This window comes from Peromyscus californicus, unplaced genomic scaffold, assembly GCF_007827085.1.
Source record: "Peromyscus californicus insignis strain IS unplaced genomic scaffold, ASM782708v3 Scaffold_4__1_contigs__length_199733344, whole genome shotgun sequence".
Taxonomy (NCBI): domain Eukaryota; kingdom Metazoa; phylum Chordata; class Mammalia; order Rodentia; family Cricetidae; genus Peromyscus; species Peromyscus californicus.
In genome coordinates this window covers 158598825-158620556 of record NW_026294562.1, presented here as the reverse complement: position 1 = coordinate 158620556, position 21732 = coordinate 158598825, and the positions used below count along the sequence as shown (strand labels likewise).

The 21732-nt window shown below is 47.9% G+C and overlaps 1 protein-coding gene across 4 annotated transcripts in view; it reads left to right on the top strand.

The window, feature by feature from the left end:
- The first annotated feature begins 8695 nt into the window (after window positions 1–8695).
- Rhpn2 (rhophilin Rho GTPase binding protein 2) overlaps window positions 8696–21732 on the top strand; it is a 59615-nt gene continuing 46578 nt past the window's right edge. For 2 of the 4 annotated variants that reach the window (XM_052712238.1, XM_052712237.1), the window contains exon 1: window positions 9301–9428. In XM_052712238.1, the coding sequence (XP_052568198.1) occupies window positions 9360–9428 (69 nt within the window). In that variant the 5' untranslated portion in view covers window positions 9301–9359. Of the gene's footprint in view, window positions 8846–9300; window positions 9429–21732 lie in introns of those variants that run through there. The other 2 variants (XM_052712240.1, XM_052712239.1) reach the window with 2 other exon arrangements.

Here is a 21732-nt window from a genome sequence, read left to right as displayed (position 1 = left end):
GCTTCCAATTCCAGGTATTAAGATCTCAGGTATAGGGACTAGAGAGATGGCTTAGTGGTTAAGAGCACTGGCTGCATTTCTGGAGTACCTGGGTTCAATTCCCAGCAACCACACAGGTTCAATCCCAGTGCTCACAACTGTCTGTAACTCCAGTTCCAGGGGATCTGACACCTTCATACCAATGCACACAAAATAAAGTTAAATAAATTTAAAAAAAATAAAAAATAAAAAATAAATAATTGTTTTAAAAAAATCTCAGCCGGGCGGTGGTGGCGCACGCCTTTAATCCCAGCACTCGGGAGGCAGAGCCAGGCGGATCTCTGTGAGTTCGAGGCCAGCCTGGGCTGCCAAGTGAGTTCCAGGAAAGGCGCAAAGCTACACAGAGAAACCCTGTCTCGAAAAACCAAAAAAAAAAAAAAAAAAAAAAAAAAAAAAATCTCAATGTAATACACCATATAAACAACCTGAAAGAAAAAAACCACATGATCGTCTCATCAGATGCTGAAAAAGCCTTTGATAAAATCCAACACCCCTTCTTGATAAAGGTCTTAGAGAGATCCGGAATACAAGGAACATTCCTAAACATAATAAGGGCAATTTACAGCAAGCCAACAGCCACCATCAAATTAAACTGAGAGAAACTCAAAGCGATTCCACTAAAATCAGGAACAAGATAAGGCTGTCCGCTCTCCCCATATTTATTCAATATAGTACTTGAAGTTCTAGCTAGAGCAATAAGACAACAAAAGGAGATCAAAGGGATACAAATTGGAAAGGAAGAAGTCAAACTTTCACTATTTGCAGATGATATGATAGTATACATAAGTGACCCCAAAAATTCTACCAGGGAACACCTATAGCTGATAAACTCCTTCAGTAAAGTGGCAGGATACAAGATCAACTCAAAAAAAAAATCAGTAGCCCTCCTATACACAAATGATAAAAGGGCTGAGAAACGGGCGGTGGTGGCGCACGCTTTTAATTCCAGCACTCAGGAGGCAGAGGCAGGGGGATCTCCGTGAGTTTGAGGCCAGCCTGGTCTCCAAAGCGAGTTTCAGGAAAGGCGCAAAGCTACACAGAGAAACCCTGTCTCAAGAAACCAAAAAAAAAAAAAAAAAAAAAAAAAAAAAAAAGGGCTGAGAAGGAAGTCAGAGAAGCATCACCCTTTACAATAGCCACAAATAATATAAAATACCTTGGGGTAACACTAACTAAACAAGTGAAGGACCTTTTTGTTAAGAACTTTAAATCTCGGCCGGGCGGTGGTGGCGCACGCCTTTAATCCCAGCACTCGGGAGGCAGAGCCAGGCGGATGTCTGTGAGTTCAAGGCCAGCCTGGGCTACCAAGTGAATTCCAGGAAAAGGCGTAAAGCTACACAGAGAAACCCTGTCTCGAAAAACCAAAAAAAAAAAAAAAAGAAGAACTTTAAATCTCTAAAGAAAGAAATTGAAGAAGATATCAGAAAATGGAAGGATCTCCCATGCTCATGGATAGGTAGGATTAACATAGTAAAAATGGCAATCTTACCAAAAGCAATCTACAGATTCAATGCAATCCCCATCAAAATCCCAACACAATTCTTCACAGACTTGGAAAGAAAGATACTCAACTTCATATGGAAAAACAAAAGACCCAGGATAGCTAAAAGAATCCTGTATAATAAAGCAACCTCTGGAGGCATCACCATCCCTGACCTCAAGCTCTACTATAGAGCTATAGTAATAAAAACAGCTTGGTACTGGTATAAAAACCAACATACAGACCAATGGAATCTAATTGAAGACCCTGACATTAATCCACGCACATATGAACACCTGATTTTTGACAAAAAAGCCAAAACTATACAATGGAAAAAAGAAAGTATCTTCAACAAATGGTGCTGGCATAACTGGATGTTAATATGTAAAAGATTACAAATAGACCATGCACAAAACTCAAGTCCAAGTGGATCAGAGACCTCAACATAAATCTAGTTACACTAAACTTAATAGAAGAGAAAGTAGGAAGTACTCTTGAACACATTGGCACAGGAGATCACTTCCTAAATATAACACCAACAGCACAGACACTGGGCACAACAATTAATAAATGGGACCTCTTGAAACTGAGAAGCTTTTGTAGGGCAACGGACATGGTCAATAAGACCAAAGACAGCCTACAGAATGGGAAAAGATCTTCACCAACCCCACATCTGACAGAGGACTGATCTCCAAAGTATATAAAGAACTCAAGAAACTAGACATCAAAATACTGAACAATCCAATTAAAAAATGGGCTAAAGAGCTAAACAGAGAATTCACAAAAGAAGAATCACAAATGGCTGAAAGACATTTAAAGAAATGCTCAACATCCTTAATCATTATCGGGGACTATGGGGGTCCAGCCCTTCGATAGTCCCCTCCCAGGGTCCGGGAAGAATCTACAATCAGCTGATAATTAATCTTTGATGAGAAGAAATGAATCTATGTACACAAAACTCCTTAGTCCATATACTTTATTATTCTGTGTCAGTTACAAGCTTATATTCTGCTCTCGTATTTAGCTCATTTCTAGCCTGATTTCTCTCTACACTTGTCTGCGGTCCCCTCTGGGTTCTATCTTAATTCCTTCATCTTGTTCTGCCCCTTCTAGGTTCTCATCCATCTTGTTCCTTCCCATATCATCTTTTCTCCCATCTCCTTCTCTCTCCTCATCTCGTTCTTCCTCATCTTGTTGTTCCCCATCTGGCTCATCCTCATCTTCCATCTCATTCCTCTAGTACTCTCTTCTAGCCCTTCAATCTAGTTCTTCCCCATCTCAGTTTGTTCCTCTCAAGTTCTTACCCGTCTAGTTCTTCCATTCTCTTTTCTCTTCTCCGACCCTCTGCCCTGGAAGTCCCGGTATATCAAAGGAGGGTCCGAGCTAAATTGTGTAAAGCTATTACTTAACGTCCACCTGACCTAGGCGGTGTCTCCTTGTCCAATTTACCTTAAGTTAGGAGACTTGTATGTGGGCTGTTATCACTGTTAGTCCTCGGAAATTGGGCGACCACCTGGGCGGTGTCTCCTTGTGGAATTTACCTTAAGTCAGGAGACTCGCCTGTGGGTGGTTATCACTGTTAGTCCTCGGAAGTTGGGCAACCACCTGGGTGGTGTCTCCTTTAGTCCTTGAAAGTGGCTAGGGGAGATATCTGATTCCAGAGAAAGCCTTTCCTGAGGCTGTTCTCCAAATGCCTGGAATGTGTATGTCTAGAGAGTGATCAGTCCACATTGTTAGCCGTTCTTAGGGAAAAGTCAATTGGGAAAACTATGAAGGCACACATGATTTTCATAACAGAAGACAGCTGATATATAACAAGCCAAGTAACACCAAAAACTCCTTGGGATTTGGCTTCCTCTGGAGGAATTTCCTGATTCCTCCAGGTAGTGACTTTGCCATAACCAGCTGAGTTCTTATGATATATTCCTGCGGCCTGCAGCATACTTCAGAGAAATGCAAATCAAAATGACTCTGAGATACCACCTTACACCTGTCAGAATGGCTATGATCAAAAACACTGAAGACAGCTTATGTTGGAGTGGATGTGGAGCAAGGGGAACACTCCTCCACTGGTGATGGGAATGCAAACTTGTACAACTACTGTGGAAATCAGTATGGTGGTTTCTCAGAAAATTGGGAATCGATCTACCTCAAGGCCCAGCCATACCACTCTTGGGCATATCCCCAAGGAATGCTCAATCATATCACAAAGATACATGCTCAACTATGTTCATAGCAGCATTATTTGTAATAGCCAGAACCTGGAAACAACGTAGATGCCTGTCAACTGAAGAATGGATTAAGAAAATGTGGTACATATACACAATGGAGTACTACTCAGCAGAGAAAAACAATGACAGCATGAAATTTGCAGGCAAATGGATGGAACTAGAAAATATCATCCTGAGTGCAGTAACCCAGACTCAGAAGGACAAACATGGTATGTACTCACTCATAAGTGGATACTAGATATAAAAGCAAAGGACAATCAGACTGCAACCCACAGAACCAGGGAGGCTACATAGCAGGGGGGACCCTAGGATGACTGTGGCTTATAATAAGTTTTGGTTTTACTCAATTACTGAGCAAGCCTCAATGAAACATTTCACTATTACGATAAGAAGTTATACTGTATCAAGCTGATAATAGAAAAATAAATTAATTAATTAAAAAAAAAGATCTCAGCTCTATACTGCTGTGCCCTGTTTTATGTGGGACTTGGGACCTCCAGTATATTGGGTAAGCCCTCTGCCAACTGAGCTGCATTTCCAGGCCCCACTGTGGTTTTTGAGACAGGGTCTCTCACCAGGTCCTGGGGCTCCCTGGTTGGGCTAAGCTAGGCAGCCAGTGAGCCCCAGGGGTCCTCCTGTCTCTGCCTCCTGAGGATTAAAGGCCTATGCCACCACTGTCTAGCTTTCTCAGCTTTTATTTTAATGTGGATTTTAGGGATATGAAACAGGTCCTTGTGCTCGCACAGCAATCACTTTGCGAAATAAGCCATCTCTCCATTCATACCTCAGCCTTCTCATCCTCCTGCTGCTACCTCCCAAGTGGGGATTTGAACTCTTGCTACTCTTGCTTCAGTCCTCCAAGTAGGAGCCATTATAGACCTGTGCCACCACACACAGTGCAATGCCAGTTTTTAGTTTCCCACCAGTTGGGGCAACAAGTGAGTCTGACGTTGCTTCCCCGTTGCGCCAGCAGTGACAGGTCTCATTTCCTGGTCACAATGAGATCAGAGTTGTAGTGGAAGGAGGCCTAGGGATGCCCTGCAGTGAGTCATGAGGCTGTCTGAGAGTAGCTGATCTTGAGTACACCTAAGGTTAAAGTTCAGATGGCTCATTTATCCGAGGGACGGATGCTGGCTGGACCTCTGAAGACACACAAGAAGGCAGTTTTAGGAGGGCTGGTATGCCTTCCATGACATGCTTCCTTTCCTTTTTCTTTTGTCTGTACTATGCTAGGTGTTGTACATGCCACCTCATACATGCTAGGCAAGCACTCTACCATTGAGCTATATCCCCAGACACTTTTCTTCTTTAACAAACGAGGCAGCTGGAAAGGCAATGATGTCAGACTCGATTCAATAATAGACCTTGGTTTTTATTGTATATGCTTTTTACAAGTCTCTCTCTATAGGGCAAAGTACAATTGGAGTTTCTCTTATGGTGATGACATAGTTGCCTTTAAAAATAAAAATTGAGTCAACCATGGTGGCTCATGACTAGAATTCCAGCACTCAGGAGGCTGAGACAGAAGGATTCGAAGCCTTACACAAGTTTCAGGACAGCCTGAACAATAGAATGAGAATGTGTCTCAAAAAATAATGTGTCTCAAAAAAAGAATGTGTCTCCCATTCTCTCTCTCTCTCTCTCTCTCTCTCTCTCTCTCTCTCTCTCTCTCGATTCATGTACACAGAAAAAGTAAATAAAATATTTTAAAAAGACTATTAAGTCAACATTAGGATAAGTTAGTTTGTGTGTGTAACAAACTTTAAAGGCCATTTAAGCTAGGCTTGGTGATGTGCACTTACCATCCTAGCATTTGGGAGCCTGAGGCAGGAAGATCTGGGGCTCAAGGCTCCCCTGAGCTACATAGTATGTCACTATTTTAAAATAGAAATGGCAATTTGAACTGCAGGGTGCTAGGAGATGGGACTCCTGAAGGGACAGGGAAGAGAGGATTCAGCAAGCCTGGGGTAAGCAAGACACTATTGGGAAGTGTGCCCTTGGCCACTTCTGTCTCCTGAGCCTAGGTCTTTTCCCCTCAGGAAGGAAGATCATTTAAGTCCTTTGATCTGCAGAAGTGTGCTGAGACTGGGGCATAATATCTGCTTAACTTCCTGGTTAGAGTTGAGGTTATATTATTGATAAGTTTATGAATATTAACACGGGAATATATTGACCCATTACTCTAGGAGCCTGAACCCAAGTGGCTGCTTTTAACCCTCAGCTCCAGGCCAGCACATTGCCAGGACAATGAATTAAATAGAGCATGGCTGAAGTGTGCCAAAATCACCTTGATATGCCGGGCGGTGGTGGCACATGCCTTTAGTCCCAGCACGTGGGAGGCAGAGGCAGGAGGATCTCTGTGAGTTTGAAGCCAGCCTGGTCTACAGAGCATGATCCAGGACTGGCACCAAAACTACACAGAGAAATCCTATCTCAAAAAAACAAAAAACAAAAACAAAAAAAAATCACCTTGATACTAAATTTCCTTAGGAAGGAAGGAAAGTTGTTTTGTTTTTGTTTTTGTTTTTTAAGGTTTATTTATTTTATGTATATGAGTAATCTATATGCATGTACACCTGCATGCCAGAAGAGGGCATCAGATCCCACTATAGATGGTTGTGAGCCACCGTGTGTGCTGGGAATTGAACTCAGGACCTCTGGAAGTGCAGCAGTGCTCTTAACTGCTGAGCCATCTCTGTAACCTGGTAAAGTTTTTTTTTTTTGTTTTTTGTTTTTTGTTTTTCTTCGAGGCAGGGATTCTCTGTGTAGCTTTACGCCTTTCCTGGAACTCACTTGGTACCAGGCTGGCCTCGAACTCACAGAGATCCGCCTGCCTCTGCCTCCTGAGTGCTGGGATTAAAGGCGTGTGCCACCACCGCCTAGCCTGGGAAAGTTTTTTAAATTAGCTGTTTCCATGTTTCCAAAACACCTGCTCCAGAGTTCAGCTGGTTAGGACTCTGTAGGTTTCTTCTTTTCTTTCTTTTTGGTCAGCTTGACACTAGCTAGAGTCATACTGGAGGAAGGAATCTCAACTGAGAAAATGCCTCCATAAGATTGGTCAGTAAGCAAGCCTGTGGGGTGCTTTCTTGATTAATGATTGATGTGGGAGGTCCTAACCTTGAACAAGTGGTCTTGAAGAGTGGGCTGAAGAGATGGCTCAGTGGTTGAGACCTCTGGCTCCTCCTCAGAGCCCCTTGGTTCAATTCCTGGCAACCACATACCATCTGTAACTCCAGTTCCAGGGGATCTGGCACCCTTATAGGACCTCTCTGGGCACCAGGTATGCACATACGTATAGTGCCCAGACATACATGTAGGAAAAACAATTGTAGTGGTTTGGTTAAAAAATGGCCCCATTGGCCCATAGTGAGTGGCACTGTTAGGAGGTGTGGCCTTGTTGAAATAGGTGTGTCTATGTTGGAGGAGGTGTGTCATTAGGGGGTGGCCTTTGAGGTCTCAGAAGCTCAAGCCTGGCAGTGTGTCACTGTCACTTCCTGCTGCCTGTGGATCCAGATGTAGAACTCTCAGCTACCTCTCCAGCACCATGTCTGCCTACATGCCACCATGCTTCCCACGGAATGATAACGGACTAAATCTCTGAACTGTGAGCCAGCCTCAATTAAATGTTTTCCTTTATAAGAGTTGCCGTGTCATGGTGTCTCTTCACAGCAATAGAAACCCTAACTAAGACAACAACAACCATACACACAAATAATAATTTAAGAACCAAAAAGATAAAGAAAGAAAAGAAGGCTGTGCAAGCCATGGGGAGCAAGCCAGTAAGCAGTGTTCTTCACTGTCTCTCCTTCGTTTCCAGCCTCCAGGTTTCTGCCTTGAGTTCCTGAACTGGTTCCCCTCGGTGATGCATTGTAAGGAATAAATCAAATAAACCCTTTCCTCCCCCAAGTTCTTTTGGTCAGGCTCTTTATTTTGGCAATGTAAAGCTAGCCTTGGACTCAACAATACTGCTGTGTCAGCTTCCTGGAAGGCACTGAGATCACAGGTGTGCACCATCACATCCTTTGACGGGATCTTTCTCAGACTTAAGTCCCTTTTCTAATGACCAGATGGATTTAAAATTATTTACAACATTTGCTAAGCTGTTGCCATTGTTTATTTTAAACACTTATTTTAAAACTCTCGAACCACCCCTGATACACTTGAAATATTTTTTACATTTATGTATTTTGTGTGCACTGGGGGGAGGGGAGCATGTACGTGCCATGGCGCACGTGTGGGGGCCAGAGAACTTGTGGAACTTGGTTCTCGCCCCTTCTATCGTATGGGTCTCGGGGACGGGACTCAGGTTGTCAGGCCGAGCGGCAAGCACCTTTACCCGCTGAGCCTTCTCTCCAGCCACTCTAATACACTTTTTAGCGGTACGGAAAACAGTTGGTTAGTTTTGAAAGCTGATTATGTCTTTACCTAAGGTTTACACTGCGACCTATGGGCCGCCAAAGACAAAGGTGTCCCTTGGTGGTGGGAGCAGTGTGAGGAGGAACATGGCTCTGCGGGGTGGGGGCTCTGGGCTCCTGCAGCTGAATCATAGCCTCCTGTGCCACCAACATCCGACCCTAGAGTCTGTTTACTCTCCAGTAGGAGGTAGCGAGAACCGGAGCCTAGGGGACCCCTGACACGCCTGTACTAACCACATCTGTTATCAGAAACTCTGGGCCAGCCGGAGAAAGAATCACCTGTACCCCATTCTGCAAGTGAGAAAGCCGAGGTTGGTTTTCTCTAAGATCCTTAAAAAACATCGCAGTTTCCGCGCACAAAGCCCCTCCTGCTCAGTAGGTGGCCCCCTCTCCCGGCGACTTCTGCCATCCACCCTCTACGCCCTCGGTGGCCTCCCCTCCTGCAAGAAGCTTTCCTGACCTTCCTGGCCAGCGCCGAGAGCTCCGGAGCGGAGATGGGACTGGTCCTGAATCCTCCCCGCAGGTCCAAGTCCCTGGGTGGGAGAGCGACCATGAATTACCCATGCTCTCTACATCTACTGTTCCCCGGGCTCCAGAGGAAAGGGTGAATCCCAGTTTGGGTTTCACTGCCATCGCTGGAACTCCTGTCCAGTCCGCTGCGCCACTTCGGCGCTCACAAAGTAGGCGAGCGGCGCGCTAGGCAGGCTCTAAACATAAGCGCGGACAGGGCAGGGGCGTGGCCTAAGCAAATAAGGGCGGAGGCTTCAGGGCTAGGGCTCCGGCCTCGGGTGGGTCTGGAGGCGGGCCTCGCGTGCTATGGGCGGGGCCTGAGAGGAGCCGGGCGAGGCTCCAGCGAGTTAAGTATCGGTCTCCGGTAGGCCTAGAAGGCTGGGAGGGGGCTGGGCTTAGGTGAGATGGGGCGTGGTTCCAAAGATTAGGGGTGTGGCTCACTCTCAGGGATGCCGGGTGGAGCGGAGTTCCAGACTCGGGATCCGCCTATGGCTCCGCCTTTCTAGGAGGCGCGGGGCTCCAGATATCTGGCGCTCTGGGGCTGGGGCGGGGCTGCAGCGCGCCGCGCGTCCGGCAAGGCGGGGCGGGGAGGGGTGGGACGGGGGTGGGGGCGGGTCCTGGCGCCTTCTGGGGCCCTTGGTGGCCACGGCACCTCAGTTCACCCTCGGCTCCCGAGCCGCCAGCATGACCGACGCACTGCTACCCGCGGCGCCCCAGCCACTGGAGAAAGAGAGCGATGACTACTTTCGGAAGGTGGGCGGCGAGCCCGCAGACCCTCTCTGTCCGCTCAAACTGTGGAGCGCGCTGATGGGGTTTGCGGCAGGGGTCGGCCTGGCCGGGAGTGGGAGGAGACCGGAGGGGACGCGCGGGGTCGCGCGGGGCTGGTGCGGGCCTCGCGGAGGGGAAGGGAGGGCGAAAGGGGACTGCGCGGGGCTGAGCGCCCCGAGCAGATGGCAGGCAGCTGGGCTCGGGCGCACAGGTGCACGGGCGAGCCGCGCGCAGGTAGGAGCCCGGAGAAGTGATCCCGATGGCCTTGCCAGCCTTCCCGCGCCTGTGGGGAAAGGACCAGCCCTGGCCACGCTGGCGAGCTCGGTCCCTCCTCGTTGCGACCGGAGCCCAGCTTCTTCCACCCGAGTGCTTAGCTCAGATGGAGAGTTTTGCTCTGTTGCCTTCCAAATGCTTTCAGCGTTCTCCCTCTCCGACTTCTTAGTAGGTAAGGGAGGGTGGCTGCTTCAAGGGGACTTCGAGCGCTCCTTCCTCGTTTGTACTCGCGTCGCCCAAGAGGGCCAGAGAATGGCAGTCTCACCCCTTCTTCAAAGCGGATTTATCTGTATTTGGTTGTCCGAGAGACCGAGCGGGCGAGAGACTGGGCTCTGCGCGTTTGGCACGTCCTGGAGCTCCCCGGCAACTTACCCGACTGTCTTTTGCCCTGGAGCTCAGTTCCTCAAAAGCGACCCCAGCAGGCGCCCACAGCGATGCTGGCATGCCCAACAGCTGCAGGAACTGGTTTACCAAGACGCCTTGGAGGTTCGAATCACAGTGACAGGTTCCTCACCTTCCTTTCAGGTCCCTAGTGAGTCTAAAAATAGCCTTTGGAGTTTGGCCAAGGATCACCTGATGGGTTGAGAGATTGTCGTGGATATTTTTCTAACTGATACGATCGAAGGCACAGCGAGTTATTATGAATAGGGAAGTGAAACTGCTTCCCACAGAACAATCAATTCTTAATTGTTCAACGCCACTTCGTAAATGGGCTTGGCAGCTTCCTTCTCCCGCGGGACACTGGCGACTTAAGAGTTTTTGCTCGAATGAAGTAGTTGAACAGGAGGGGAATATGGAGACAGGTGGGGACAGTGGGCAATTTTTAAAGTTGCTTTTGGCATTTAAAAAAAGTTTTAAAGTATATTTAAGTTGAAAGATGTCATCATGGAATTACAGGATTATAACTTCTAATTATGTGTGGCATTTGGGCCAGAGGATCACAGGCCAGAATTGCAGGAGGTTGCTTGGCCTGGGAATCCCAAGACATCCACCCTAAGGCCCTAGAGCTTGACTACCACCCCCACAAAATTGCTTTACAGCCTCCAGAAAGTTGCTGCCTCTTTCTGGGACTTCAGTTCTTACTAGATTGCTTGTCATTTGAACAGATGGTTTGGCGAACCTGTGGCAGCTTTTGGGGGGTGGGTGGGGGAGATGACAGGGGAAGTTGGTGGATGGTGCATACCCTGGATGGTGCCAAGCCTTTCAGAACAGGTTCTCCCTGTGATACCCTTCCAGGGCTGTGAGTCTTAGGGGACGACTTGGAGGAGGGGGAGAGAAAGGATCGGAGACTGGGTGGTTTTTTTTTTAAAGATTTAAGAGCGGTGCCTTGAGTGTATGTATGCATGCATCACAAGACCTTGGAGGCCAGAAGAAGGCACTGAATACCCTAGGACTGGAATTATAGGTTGTTGTTAGCATCCACTTGACATGAGTGCTAGGAACAAAACTCAGGTCCTCTGCAAGAGCAGCAAGCACACCTAACCACTGAACCATCTGTAGCCCTCTGGGTGTTTAAGTTTCTGTGACACACGTGACCCACAGGTTGAGAAGCTGCTGCTTTAGACCCCGTGATCCCATTGTCTTTATCTTCCCTCCTCTGATACAGACTCCTGGTGGCTTTAGTCCTCGGGAAATCCTGGGTCCAGTTGGGGATGTAGCTCAGTGGTAGAGCACTTGCCTAACTCGCACATGATCCCGGCTTCCGTTCCCGGCACCGTGAACATAAACAGATGAGCAAAGCACTGTCAATATGCCCTTGCTCACCTGTCCTTCCCACCAGCTTGCACCCCTAACTCGGACCGTGCAGACTGAAAGCTGGGCCAGCGGGGATGCCAGCTGGAGAGGTTGAGGATGACGAGCGAGACCTGGCAATCTGCCAGCTGCAGACTGGAAATGCCACTTTGGGAGTCACTCAAGTGACTGACATTTTGGATACTGAGTAAAGAAGACTGGGACAGAAATACCTGACTTAAGGGAAGGCATAGGGAGAGAGAAGACAAGAAAGCTGAAAGGGTGGCAGTGTGGAGGGAGCGGGGAGAAATTGAGTCTTTTTAGCAGACAGCCAAGGCTGACCAGCCTGAAGAGTGATGGAGAGGCCTAGATGACCCCTTCAAGGGAAAAGCAGAAAGTCAGTCCTTGGAGGGTGGGAACAAACACCAGTGTGGTTAGCTTGCTGGAGAAGATGCTGGAGGAGGCAACCCAAAGAAGGCAGAAGGCAAGTGCACACAGGGGTGTGTGTGTGTGTGTGTGTGTGTGTGTGTGTGTGTGTGTGTGTGTGTAAGGCCTCATATAGTCTAGGCTGACCTTACCTACGTAATCCCTCTTTGTCAGCTGAGAGAGAATGAATTTTTGTGGTGGTGGGCATAGAACCCACAGCTTTCTGCATGCTAGGCTGTGTGTGTGTGTGTGTGTGTGTGTGTGTGTGTGTGTGTGTGTGTGTGTGTGTGTGTATTCCAGACAGGGTCTCTCTACACAGCCCTGGCTGTCCTGGATCTCACTCTGTAGACCAGGCTGTCCTCGAATTCACAGAGATCTGCCTGCCTCTGCCTCTTGAGTGCTGGGACTAAAGGTGCCACCACTGCTCAGCTCTCAGTGTATATTTTAAAAAAGATTTTTATGGGGCTGGGGACAGAACCTGGACCTCTTATACACCTCACAAATACTTTACTACTGAGCTACATTCCCTATTTCCAAATGCTTTTAGAACTGGCAAGTCTATAGACTTGTTTCTCTTTTTCCTGTTTTTGTTTTTGTTTTTTTTTTGTTTGTTTGTTTTTATTTGAGAGATAGTCCTGCTGTCTTTACCTCTCAAGTTCTTGGTTCCAGGTATAGACTTCCACACCCTGTTAGAGTCTTCTTAAAATTTTATTTTTGTATTTCCAGCCCCCAGGGCTTGTTCCTGCTAGGTTAGTACACTATGGCAGCCTCCTAAAGCACTTCAAAAGCTGCAAATGAAGTGATGAAAGAATGTGAGAACACAGAGCAAATTGGTTGCCTCTAGGCTTTGCAGGCCCCTCCTTCTGGAGGATGGACTGAGTTTTGCTTTCTAAGATGAACCTTGATTTCTTGCTCACCAGACAAAACCAAACTAAAATGCTGGAGCTGGGGTAGCATACACCTGAGACTCCAGTGGTCAGGAAGCAGACAGGCTGGCCTCTATAGACAGTGAGTTCCAGGCCAGCTCGGACTAACAGTCAAGCCCTGTCTCCAAATACAAACTAACCGAAAGGTAAAAGTGAAGAAGTCAGGTGTGGAGACTAGGAAAAGGATAAACTGAGGAAACACTTCTGGCTGATGGAAGGGAGGTGAGGTTTGGAAGTATTGGGACGGTGGGCCAACCAAAGGGAGGGAATAGGCACCCCAAAACTGGAAATGTAGTCAGGACCTTATTCAACAGCCCTCAGGTCAGACTCCCCCACCCAGGTTCTTGCAGGATTGGATCCTTATCTGCCCAAGACAAACTTAATTTCCTATCAGTTCTTCGGCATAGCTTATTCTTGACGTTCAAATGCTATTCTGCTCTATTCACTATGGAAGGCTGTGCCTGTGGCTTGGCCACAGACTGGGACAGACTGTGATTCCTCCTTGGACCCTGATTCCTCCACTCCCCTGCCCCCTGGGGAATAAACCCAGAGTCTTAGAGAGTTGGGTTAGTGCTCTGCCTCTCTGTGACAGTCCCCGCTTTTGGGCCCTGCTGTTTCAGTCAGGCCTCATTTCCTGGGGTGCTGAGCCGCCTGGGAGCTGAGGCTTTGTCTGAAAAGTTCAGGCCATGCTTGAAAAGGAGTGAGCCTTTTTACTGTTCCGAGTGAGCAGTGGGGTGGCTCACCGGCCCAGTCAGCTGTGTTTTGTGTGACTTGCACACAAAAGGAAACCTAATTGCCTATGCAAGTTGGTTGTGGATCCAAAGTATGAAAAGTAGCAGGGAGGGAGCTCCTCGGTAAATCGGGGTACGCGCGCGCGGAGGGGGGGGGGGGACTTGGTTGTACACAGCTTGAGGACACAGGTTATCCCCAGGCCAGCCATCTCAGGACACACTCTGTCCTCTGGGTCTGGTGGATAACTTGGATAACTTTTCTAAAAAGAAGAGACTGAGAACGTTAGGCTGTCACAGTGTCACGTCTCTCGTTCTCTGGCTTCTCGCTGGGCTTTTTTCTTTTACCTTCTCACTGAGTTTTATGATGCTTACATTAAAATGTGATTCTATAAGATTACTATAAATTCCTTGCCTGGGTTGTTTCTGTTTATATATTTAAAGTTCTTCTTTCTTAAAAGGAGGATCAGTCCAATTTGCTGGCCACCCCTTCCCCTAGATTTTTATTCTCGCTTAAAAAAAAAAAGTGTGTTTAGACCTGCTGTTAACTGCAGAGCCATGTGAATTTCTGTGTGCCGATAGCAAGACCCCTTCTCTGGGGCCTCCTTCTCCTTCCCAGGGGCTGTAATCCTAAAATCCCCCAGAAAACCTGTTTCAGCTTGGAGGAAAAAAAGAAAAGGAAAATACAGAAAAGCTTCCCCCAGCACTTTAGGGAGGCTGAAACCGGAGGGTGTCAGCCCTGTGCAGGGAGGCTGACAGACAGTAAGGCTTTGTCACTTGCTATCTCTCCCTCCCCGCCTCCTCTTCCCCAGGGAACAGTGTCCCGAAGTGAATTTAGCTCCATTGTTTTTACTCAAGAGCTGTTGGAGCAGTTGATTACTTGTTCTCTAAACCTGCTGCCTGGACAGGGCCCCAAGGCCCGCTGTGTCCTGGTTTACGGCCCCTGTTTACTCTCTGGGCTTCCTGGAGGCTCCAGTGGGAAGGAAGGAGGAGAAATCCTTCTTATTCTTCTTTTTGAAAAAAGTTTGAGAGAAGATCTCATTATGTAGCCCTGGCTATCCTGGAATTCACTCTGTAGACCAGGCTGGCCTCGAACTCTGCCTGCCTCTGTCTCCTGAGTGCTGGGATTTAAGCTGTGTGCCACCATGCTGGGCTCCTTCCTTTTAAAGCCCACACTCTTCTCTTCTTCCTCTGCACCAGGGGATCTAATTTCATGAGAGGTCTGTGTGTCACATGTGGCCTGTGGGGAAGTCTTCTTGCATCTGTTTGATGATGTAGTATTGGGGATTGAACCCAGGGCTTCTGGAATTGCGGACAATCACTCTGCTGCACTGTCCTCCTCTCCTTCCTTCTTATTTTGAGGCAGGGTCTCCCTAAGTTTCCCAGGCTGGCTTTCCACTCTGTCTCTCAGGCAGTCTTTGAACTTTGGGTCATCCTGCCACAGCTTGATTTTCTGGATCAAAGGGAACAGCGGGCGGTTCTAGTCTTAGGTACTAATGATATTGTCCCCTGGCCTTGGAGCCATTGTCTTTTCCCAGATGGGGAGAAGGGAGGAAAGAGAGGGGGGTGTCTCTGTTTGCTGACCTTATTCCACACTAGCTCAGTGCTAGAGTAATTACTTAGCAAGGGCAAGGCCCTGGGTCTTGTCCCCAGCACTGAAAGTCAAATGAAATACACATAAAAAATACAAACCCCGTAACAGCCAAGGGTTCCCTCACTCTTTTTTTTAAAAATTAATTTATTTTTATTTTATGTGCATTGGTGTTTTGCCTGCATATATGTCTGGGGGAGGTGCTGAGTCCCCAGAATTGGAGTTACAAAACAAGTGTGAGCTGCCATGTGGTGCTGGGAATTGAGCCCCGATCCTCTGGAAGGACAGTCAGTGCTCCTAACCACTGGGCCATCTCCCCAGTCCCATGGTCCCTCACTATTTATATGGGTCTAAAGGCCAGGCAGAATAAAGGCTGACTGTGGCCTTTATAAGGGTCCCAGCTTGCAGAGGTGCCCACCACAGTCCAGAGGGCCTGCTGGCTTTCCTCTTGCTGTGGGATTGTGGCCAAGGGGAGTCCCCTGGCAGAAGCAGAGTGTTCAGGTGACTCAGAGGAGAGTCAATGTGATGAGCCATAACACTGTAAATGTCCCTTGTTTCCTGGGGCTGTTTGGACAGTTGCCAAGACACCACCTGATGCTGCCAGGCATCAGCTTTCTCTGGACCAACACTTCCTCCTGTGGCTCAGGTACGACGTCTCCGGACACAAAGGCTGCATTGGAAGTGGCCACAAAGAACAGAGGCAGTGCAGGTGCGTCTCAGCCATAGGTGCGGAGGGCAGCGTGGGCAGCAGGGCTGTCTGCGGAGCGCCAGGGACAGAGAGAAGGTGGTGAACCGTGTGAGTTCTGGCTTTCAGGGAGAGCTGAGAGTTCATTCGGCCCCTAAGGCTTTGGAAAACTCCCAGGTTTCCATTTGCTTATAAGGAATAGAGAGACCCAAACAACTTCAGAGGTGGTTTATTTTTCTTTGGCACTGTTTACATTTCACAGGACCATAAGTTGCCGTAAAGACAGCAACCACAGTAATGTACAGGTTCAAGGTCAAACCCAAATACTAGCCCTACCCTCACCCCACAGCCATCTAGATAAGGACTGTTCCTATGGTGTAACAATCTTATTGGTTAGAATAAGTGGGCCATAGGGTACTTCTGGAAATACAGTTCATTTGTGGACATTTTAGTGATTGTATGCTTGACATATAGTAGATGTTGATGTGGGCTGTGGAGCTCATGGGAAGGAGACTGTAGTTTAATAAAGACTGATTCTTCTGGTGTCTACTTCCATTCTTTTGGGAATGACTCCCCTGAGAATGGATTGGGATGTTAGAAGGAAGGCAACTGGGCCTCTACCTAGTAGATATCCTAGGAGGGTAAGAGGGCTATTTGTTTTTTGTGTTTTTACTATTTTTAAGCTTTATTTTCATTTATTAATATGGGTGTTTTGCCTGCATGTAGGTCTGTGCATCATGTGCATGTAGAGGCCTCAGAGGCTGGAAGGGGGTGTTGGATCTCCTGGGACTGGAATTGTAGACTGTGTGAGCCTCTATGTGGGTGCTGGGAATCAAACCCTGGTCCTCTGGAAGAGCGACCAGTGCTCTTAACCATTGAGCCATCTCTCCAGCCCTACAAGAGGCTATTTGTTTTAATTTTGTATTATCAAGGTCTTGCTGTGTAGCCCAGGCTGGCCTCAAACTCAAGCTACTCTGTCCTTAGCCTCCCAAATGGGGAGATGACAGGCCTGCACCGTTTGTTCCTTTGTTTATTTTAGGCATGGAAATCTCAGCTCCCTCCCTCCAGCCTCCAGCGTGGCGGCAGCGGCAAGAAGCGGAATGAGCTGTGTGTGTATTGCAGGGTATGGCTTGCTATTTCCGTACTTTCCGGCTGACAGCCCTGGCAAAATCAGCAACAAACTACTCTTGTTTTCCAGATTTTGGTGGTTGAGTGAGGGATTGTACAAGCAAGGAGCCAGAAAGGCAGAGAAAAATAACCTTGCTGGGGAAACACAACTGCCTTGTGTGGCCCAGTACTGGGGTCTCTGGTCTAGTGCTGTCCCAGGCCAACCCTTTCTGCCACCTGAACTTCTGTGTGTGTGGGCTTTATCTGGAGTCACTCATGTCTTCCAAATTAAATGTCTCCAGTTTTGCAGGTGAACAGCCTGTTGGAGTCGTTGGGAACGATGAAGACACTACAGGGTAGCTCTACTGTATTTACTGAATTATTTGTTTTAAGGCTGTTCTTGCTATGTAACAGCTCAGCCTAACTCTGAGCTCCTGATACTCCTGCCTCACCCTCCTGAGTGCTGGGACCACGGGTGTGTGCCATCACACTTGGCATCCTGTGGTGGAATTTTACTCAGCAACAAAAAGGAACAAACACTGGTGAATGGGCAAATCTTAAGACATGTTGTTGGGTAAAATAAAGAGAGATATTGGTTCTATTTATGTAGTTTGAGAACACGCAGAAATGTAAGGTGATAAAAATCGAAGTGTTAGGCCTGTGTGATGGTTCAGCTGTCAAAACTGCCAAGTCTGATGAGCTGCTGCTCCTCCAGAGTCCACAAGACAGAGGAGAACACGACTCCCAAAAGTTGTCCTCTGACCTCCACACAAGTGCTGTGATACATGTGCACCCTTATATATATGTATGTATATATACATGTGAATGCACACATTCACGTGGTATCGCTCACGTGTGAGCACAGGCACACACACATTTTATACACACACACACACACACACACACACACACACACATATATAATGAAATGCAATTTAAAAAATTTGAAAAGAAAGCCAAGTGTTGATTGCCTGGGTGGATTTTGAGTGGAGTGGTGATAATATAGGCATATATGTTGTCCAAATGCATTGAATTCTGCACTTAGGATTTGTATATTTTATAATGTGGGAATTAAACTTTGGTTTAAAAGTAGCAGAAGGTAACAAACTGGTTCCTGTAACTGAGAAATCCAGAGCAATGACTTCAGGTCTGGCTTGATCAAGGGCCCAAATGCTGTCACTAAAGTTTTCTTCTGGTTGCTGGATGGTGGTGGCACACGCCTTTAATCCCAGAGGCATGCAGATCTCTGTGAGTTCAAGGCCAGCCTGATCTGCAGAGTGAGTTCCAAAACAGCCAGGGCTACACAGAGAAACCTTGTTTTGAAAAACCAAAAAAAAAAGAGTTTTCTTCTGCTCTGTTCCCTCTAGCAGATTCCATTTCTAGGGAAACATTCTCCTACTGCAGCTTAATTCCCCCTACCCCCTTTTGAGATACAGTCTGAGTGTGTCATTCATAGTGATGCCCCTGCCTCTGAAGTGCAGGGGTTATAGATGTGCACCGCCACACCCAGCAAGGGCCTCTTGTTGATAAGCTCTGATTGACATTCCCCACTCCTGTACTTTTCCCTGATCCAATCTAAGTTCAGGGACTTGATTTTCCAAGTGTCCAGGCATGCGTCAGATGGTGTTCTTCCTCTTGGGAAGGGGGTGGGAAAACAGGGTTGTATCTTCCTAACCATCCCAGACTTTGAGGTGAGGAGTGTTCCCCCAAACTGTGTGAGGTGAAGCCCGGCAGCCCTCAGCCAGGAAGCACATGGCTGGCAAGTGAGCTGCCTGAGTGCCCCTCCACAGCTCTGCAGCTGCAGCCACAGCTCTGCAGCTGCAGCTTAGGGGCAGGAAGGACCAGCTGAAGTCCATTCCAGTCTGTGCTGCTGCCAGGGGCTCCAGCTGCTCACTCTCCTCTCTGCCTCCCAGCTGTGGGGTCCAGGATGCTGTGCCAGCATCCATGTAGGGGTCTAACACCTGGGAAGTGGCCCTAAGCTAGCAACGAGACTGAACATTCTCTCAGAACTTGCTTTTCTTGGGTGTTAGCTGTCTGGCTACCCTTTCGCTTTTTTTTTGGTTTTTCGAGACAGGGTTTCTCTGTGTAGCTTTGCGCCTTTCCTGGAACTCACTTGGTAGCCCAGGCTGGCCTCGAACTCACAGAGATCCGCCTGGCTCTGCCTCCCAAGTGCTGGGATTAAAGGCGTGTGCCACCACCGCCCAGCTTCGCTTTTTTTTTTAAGGCTTATTTTTACTTTCAGTTATGTGTATGTGCACTTGCCTGAGTGTGGGTTTGTGCCCATGAGTGGAGGTGCCAGTGGAGGCCAGAAGAGGTCATTGAATTCTCTGGAGCCTGAGTTACAGTTGGTTTAAGCTACCTGACAGTGTGTGTGTGTGTGTGTGTGTGTGTGTGTGTGTGTGTGTGTGTGTGTGCCTGTGTGTGTGCCTGCTGGAGCCAAACTTGGATCTTTTGCAAGAGCAGTAAGTCCTCTTAACCACTGAGCAATATCTCTAGTAATCCCCTTCATGTTTTAAAAGTAACTGAGCTGGGCATGTGGCACACACCTTGTATCCCAGCACTTGTGAGGCGGAGGCAGGGGATCTCTGAGTTTGCAGCCGTGCGCGGCCACTGCCCGCCTTCAATAGTGACTCTTAAAGTCTGACAGGTTGACTCAGTTGGGCCTGAGTTCTGGGCCATGATGGTGTGACATGGAAGAGGCACTGAGCTGACTGGAAGCTGTTCAGGGTGAGAGACAGTCAGACAAGGCCAGAGGGCTGGAGATGGATCTCAGTGGTAGAACACTCGCTTAGTGTTCTAAGTATGCATGAGGCCCCAGGTTTCATCTATAGCATGGACAAAAAACCCCAAGAAACTCACTAACGTGACCAGATTTTAGGGCTGGGTGAGGTCAGTGGCAGACTACTTGTGTGGCATGCATGAGGCCCTGGATTCAAGTCCCATGACCAACACACACACACACACACACACACACACACACACACACACACACACTTGCAGGCACACATGCATATACACACAAGATAAGACCAGAGATGAGAAATGTGTAGTGGGTTCTCTCAGGAAAGGACTCACCAACACTCAGCAGGGGCTGCTGGGTGGCTCAGTCCCTTATGGTACCAGGGCTTCTTTCTGGAGGTCTTGCCTAAATGTACTTTTCTGGTAACTTTGCGAGCAGCTGGATGGGTGTTTTTTGTCAGTTCCAGCAGCGCCCAGCATTCCTACCTGTCAGTAAGAAGTAATGTAGTGTTGAGTCCAGTGACTCAGTGCGGTCTAATCCCTGCATTCCTATGCCTTATCTAGAAACTGGACCCTAAGTCTGTGGGCTGCGTAGGGCAGGGATTCCAGAAGGTAGGTAAGGTATAGGAAGAGGAAAAAGTTCTCATTCATGAGCTGGGATGGATGCTTATCTGAGCTTCAAGAAGGACTTCATATGTAAAGTGTCTGTAAAATGGCACTGGTGAGTGGTAGCATTCTGAGGCAAGTTGGACCAGCCCTCCATGGTGAGTTTCAGCCCTTTACTATTAAATCAACTTAACAGTAAGAACTTTTTTAATGGCTGGAGAAATGGCTTAACAGTTAGGAGCACTTGCTGCTCTGGCAGCGGACCCAGGTCCCAGCATTCACGAGGTAGTCCAGCCCATGACTACAAGGAACTCCAGGTCTAGGGGATCTGACACCCTCTTCTGTCCTTCACAGGCATCGCACACTTGTGCACATACACAAATGCAGGTCAACGCTCACATACATAAAATAAAAATAAATAAAATCTGAAAACAATTTAATAGTTTCTGAGGAAAAAGAAAGAAATCTCTGTGCTCCTAGAAAGGATCTCATGTAGCCTAGGCTGGCCCGGAAGTTCTGATCATCCTGCCTTCTCCTTCAGAGGGCTGGGATTGCAGGCGTGCACACACAGGACTTCATGCATGCGCTGCACCAACCAAGACCTATCCCAGCTCCCCCCTTTAAGATGTAAAAAATAGTGTGTGTGTGTGTGTGTGTGTGTGTGTGTGTGTATACACACAAGTAAGCTGAGATGCCCGCAGAGGCCAGAGGTGTTAGATCCCTTGGAGCAGATGTGAGCCATCTGGTGTGGGTGCTGGTCCTCCTCTACAGGAGCAGTACAAGGTCTCAACTGTTGAGCCATCTCTCTAGCCTTGGTCTCCCCATCTAGTAAAGGCTGGCTTCAAACTCACTATGTAGTTCAGACTAGCCTTGAACACCCAATCCTCCTGCTTCAGACTTTGAGTGCTGACAAGTTTCCTCATTTCAAGTTTAAAAATCAGAGGTTGGCCGGGCGGTGGTGGCGCACGCCTTTAATCCCAGCACTCGGGAGGCAGAGCCAGGCGGATCTCTGTGAGTTCGAGGCCAGCCTGGACTACAGAGTGAGTTCCAGGAAAGGCGCAACACTACACAGAGAAACCCTGTCTCGAAAAACCAAAAAAAAAAAAAAAAAAAAAAAAAAAAAACAGAGGTTAATGGTCTAAATTAAAAGATGCTCGCCTTATGATCTGTTCCAATATCTGCACAGTTTAGAAGGCAGCCATGCTCCCCACTCTGCCACCAGTGCAAATGTCATGTAAGCATTTGAATATGGAGGGAAGTGTTATGGGACTGAAAACTAGGTTGGGTGGAAGGGTGGAATTTTGTGCTGGAGGGATGATGGTTTCCTTCTGGGAAGAGAGTATAAGAAATTCCTGAGGAAGGAAGGGAACTCACTTCTCTAGTCCAAAGGCCAGATTGTGGGGCCCCTGAGCAGGTTGGGCTGTAGATAACTTGCCTCTCCCTCCTAGGGGTCCAGGCCATGAGTGTTCAGGGTGGG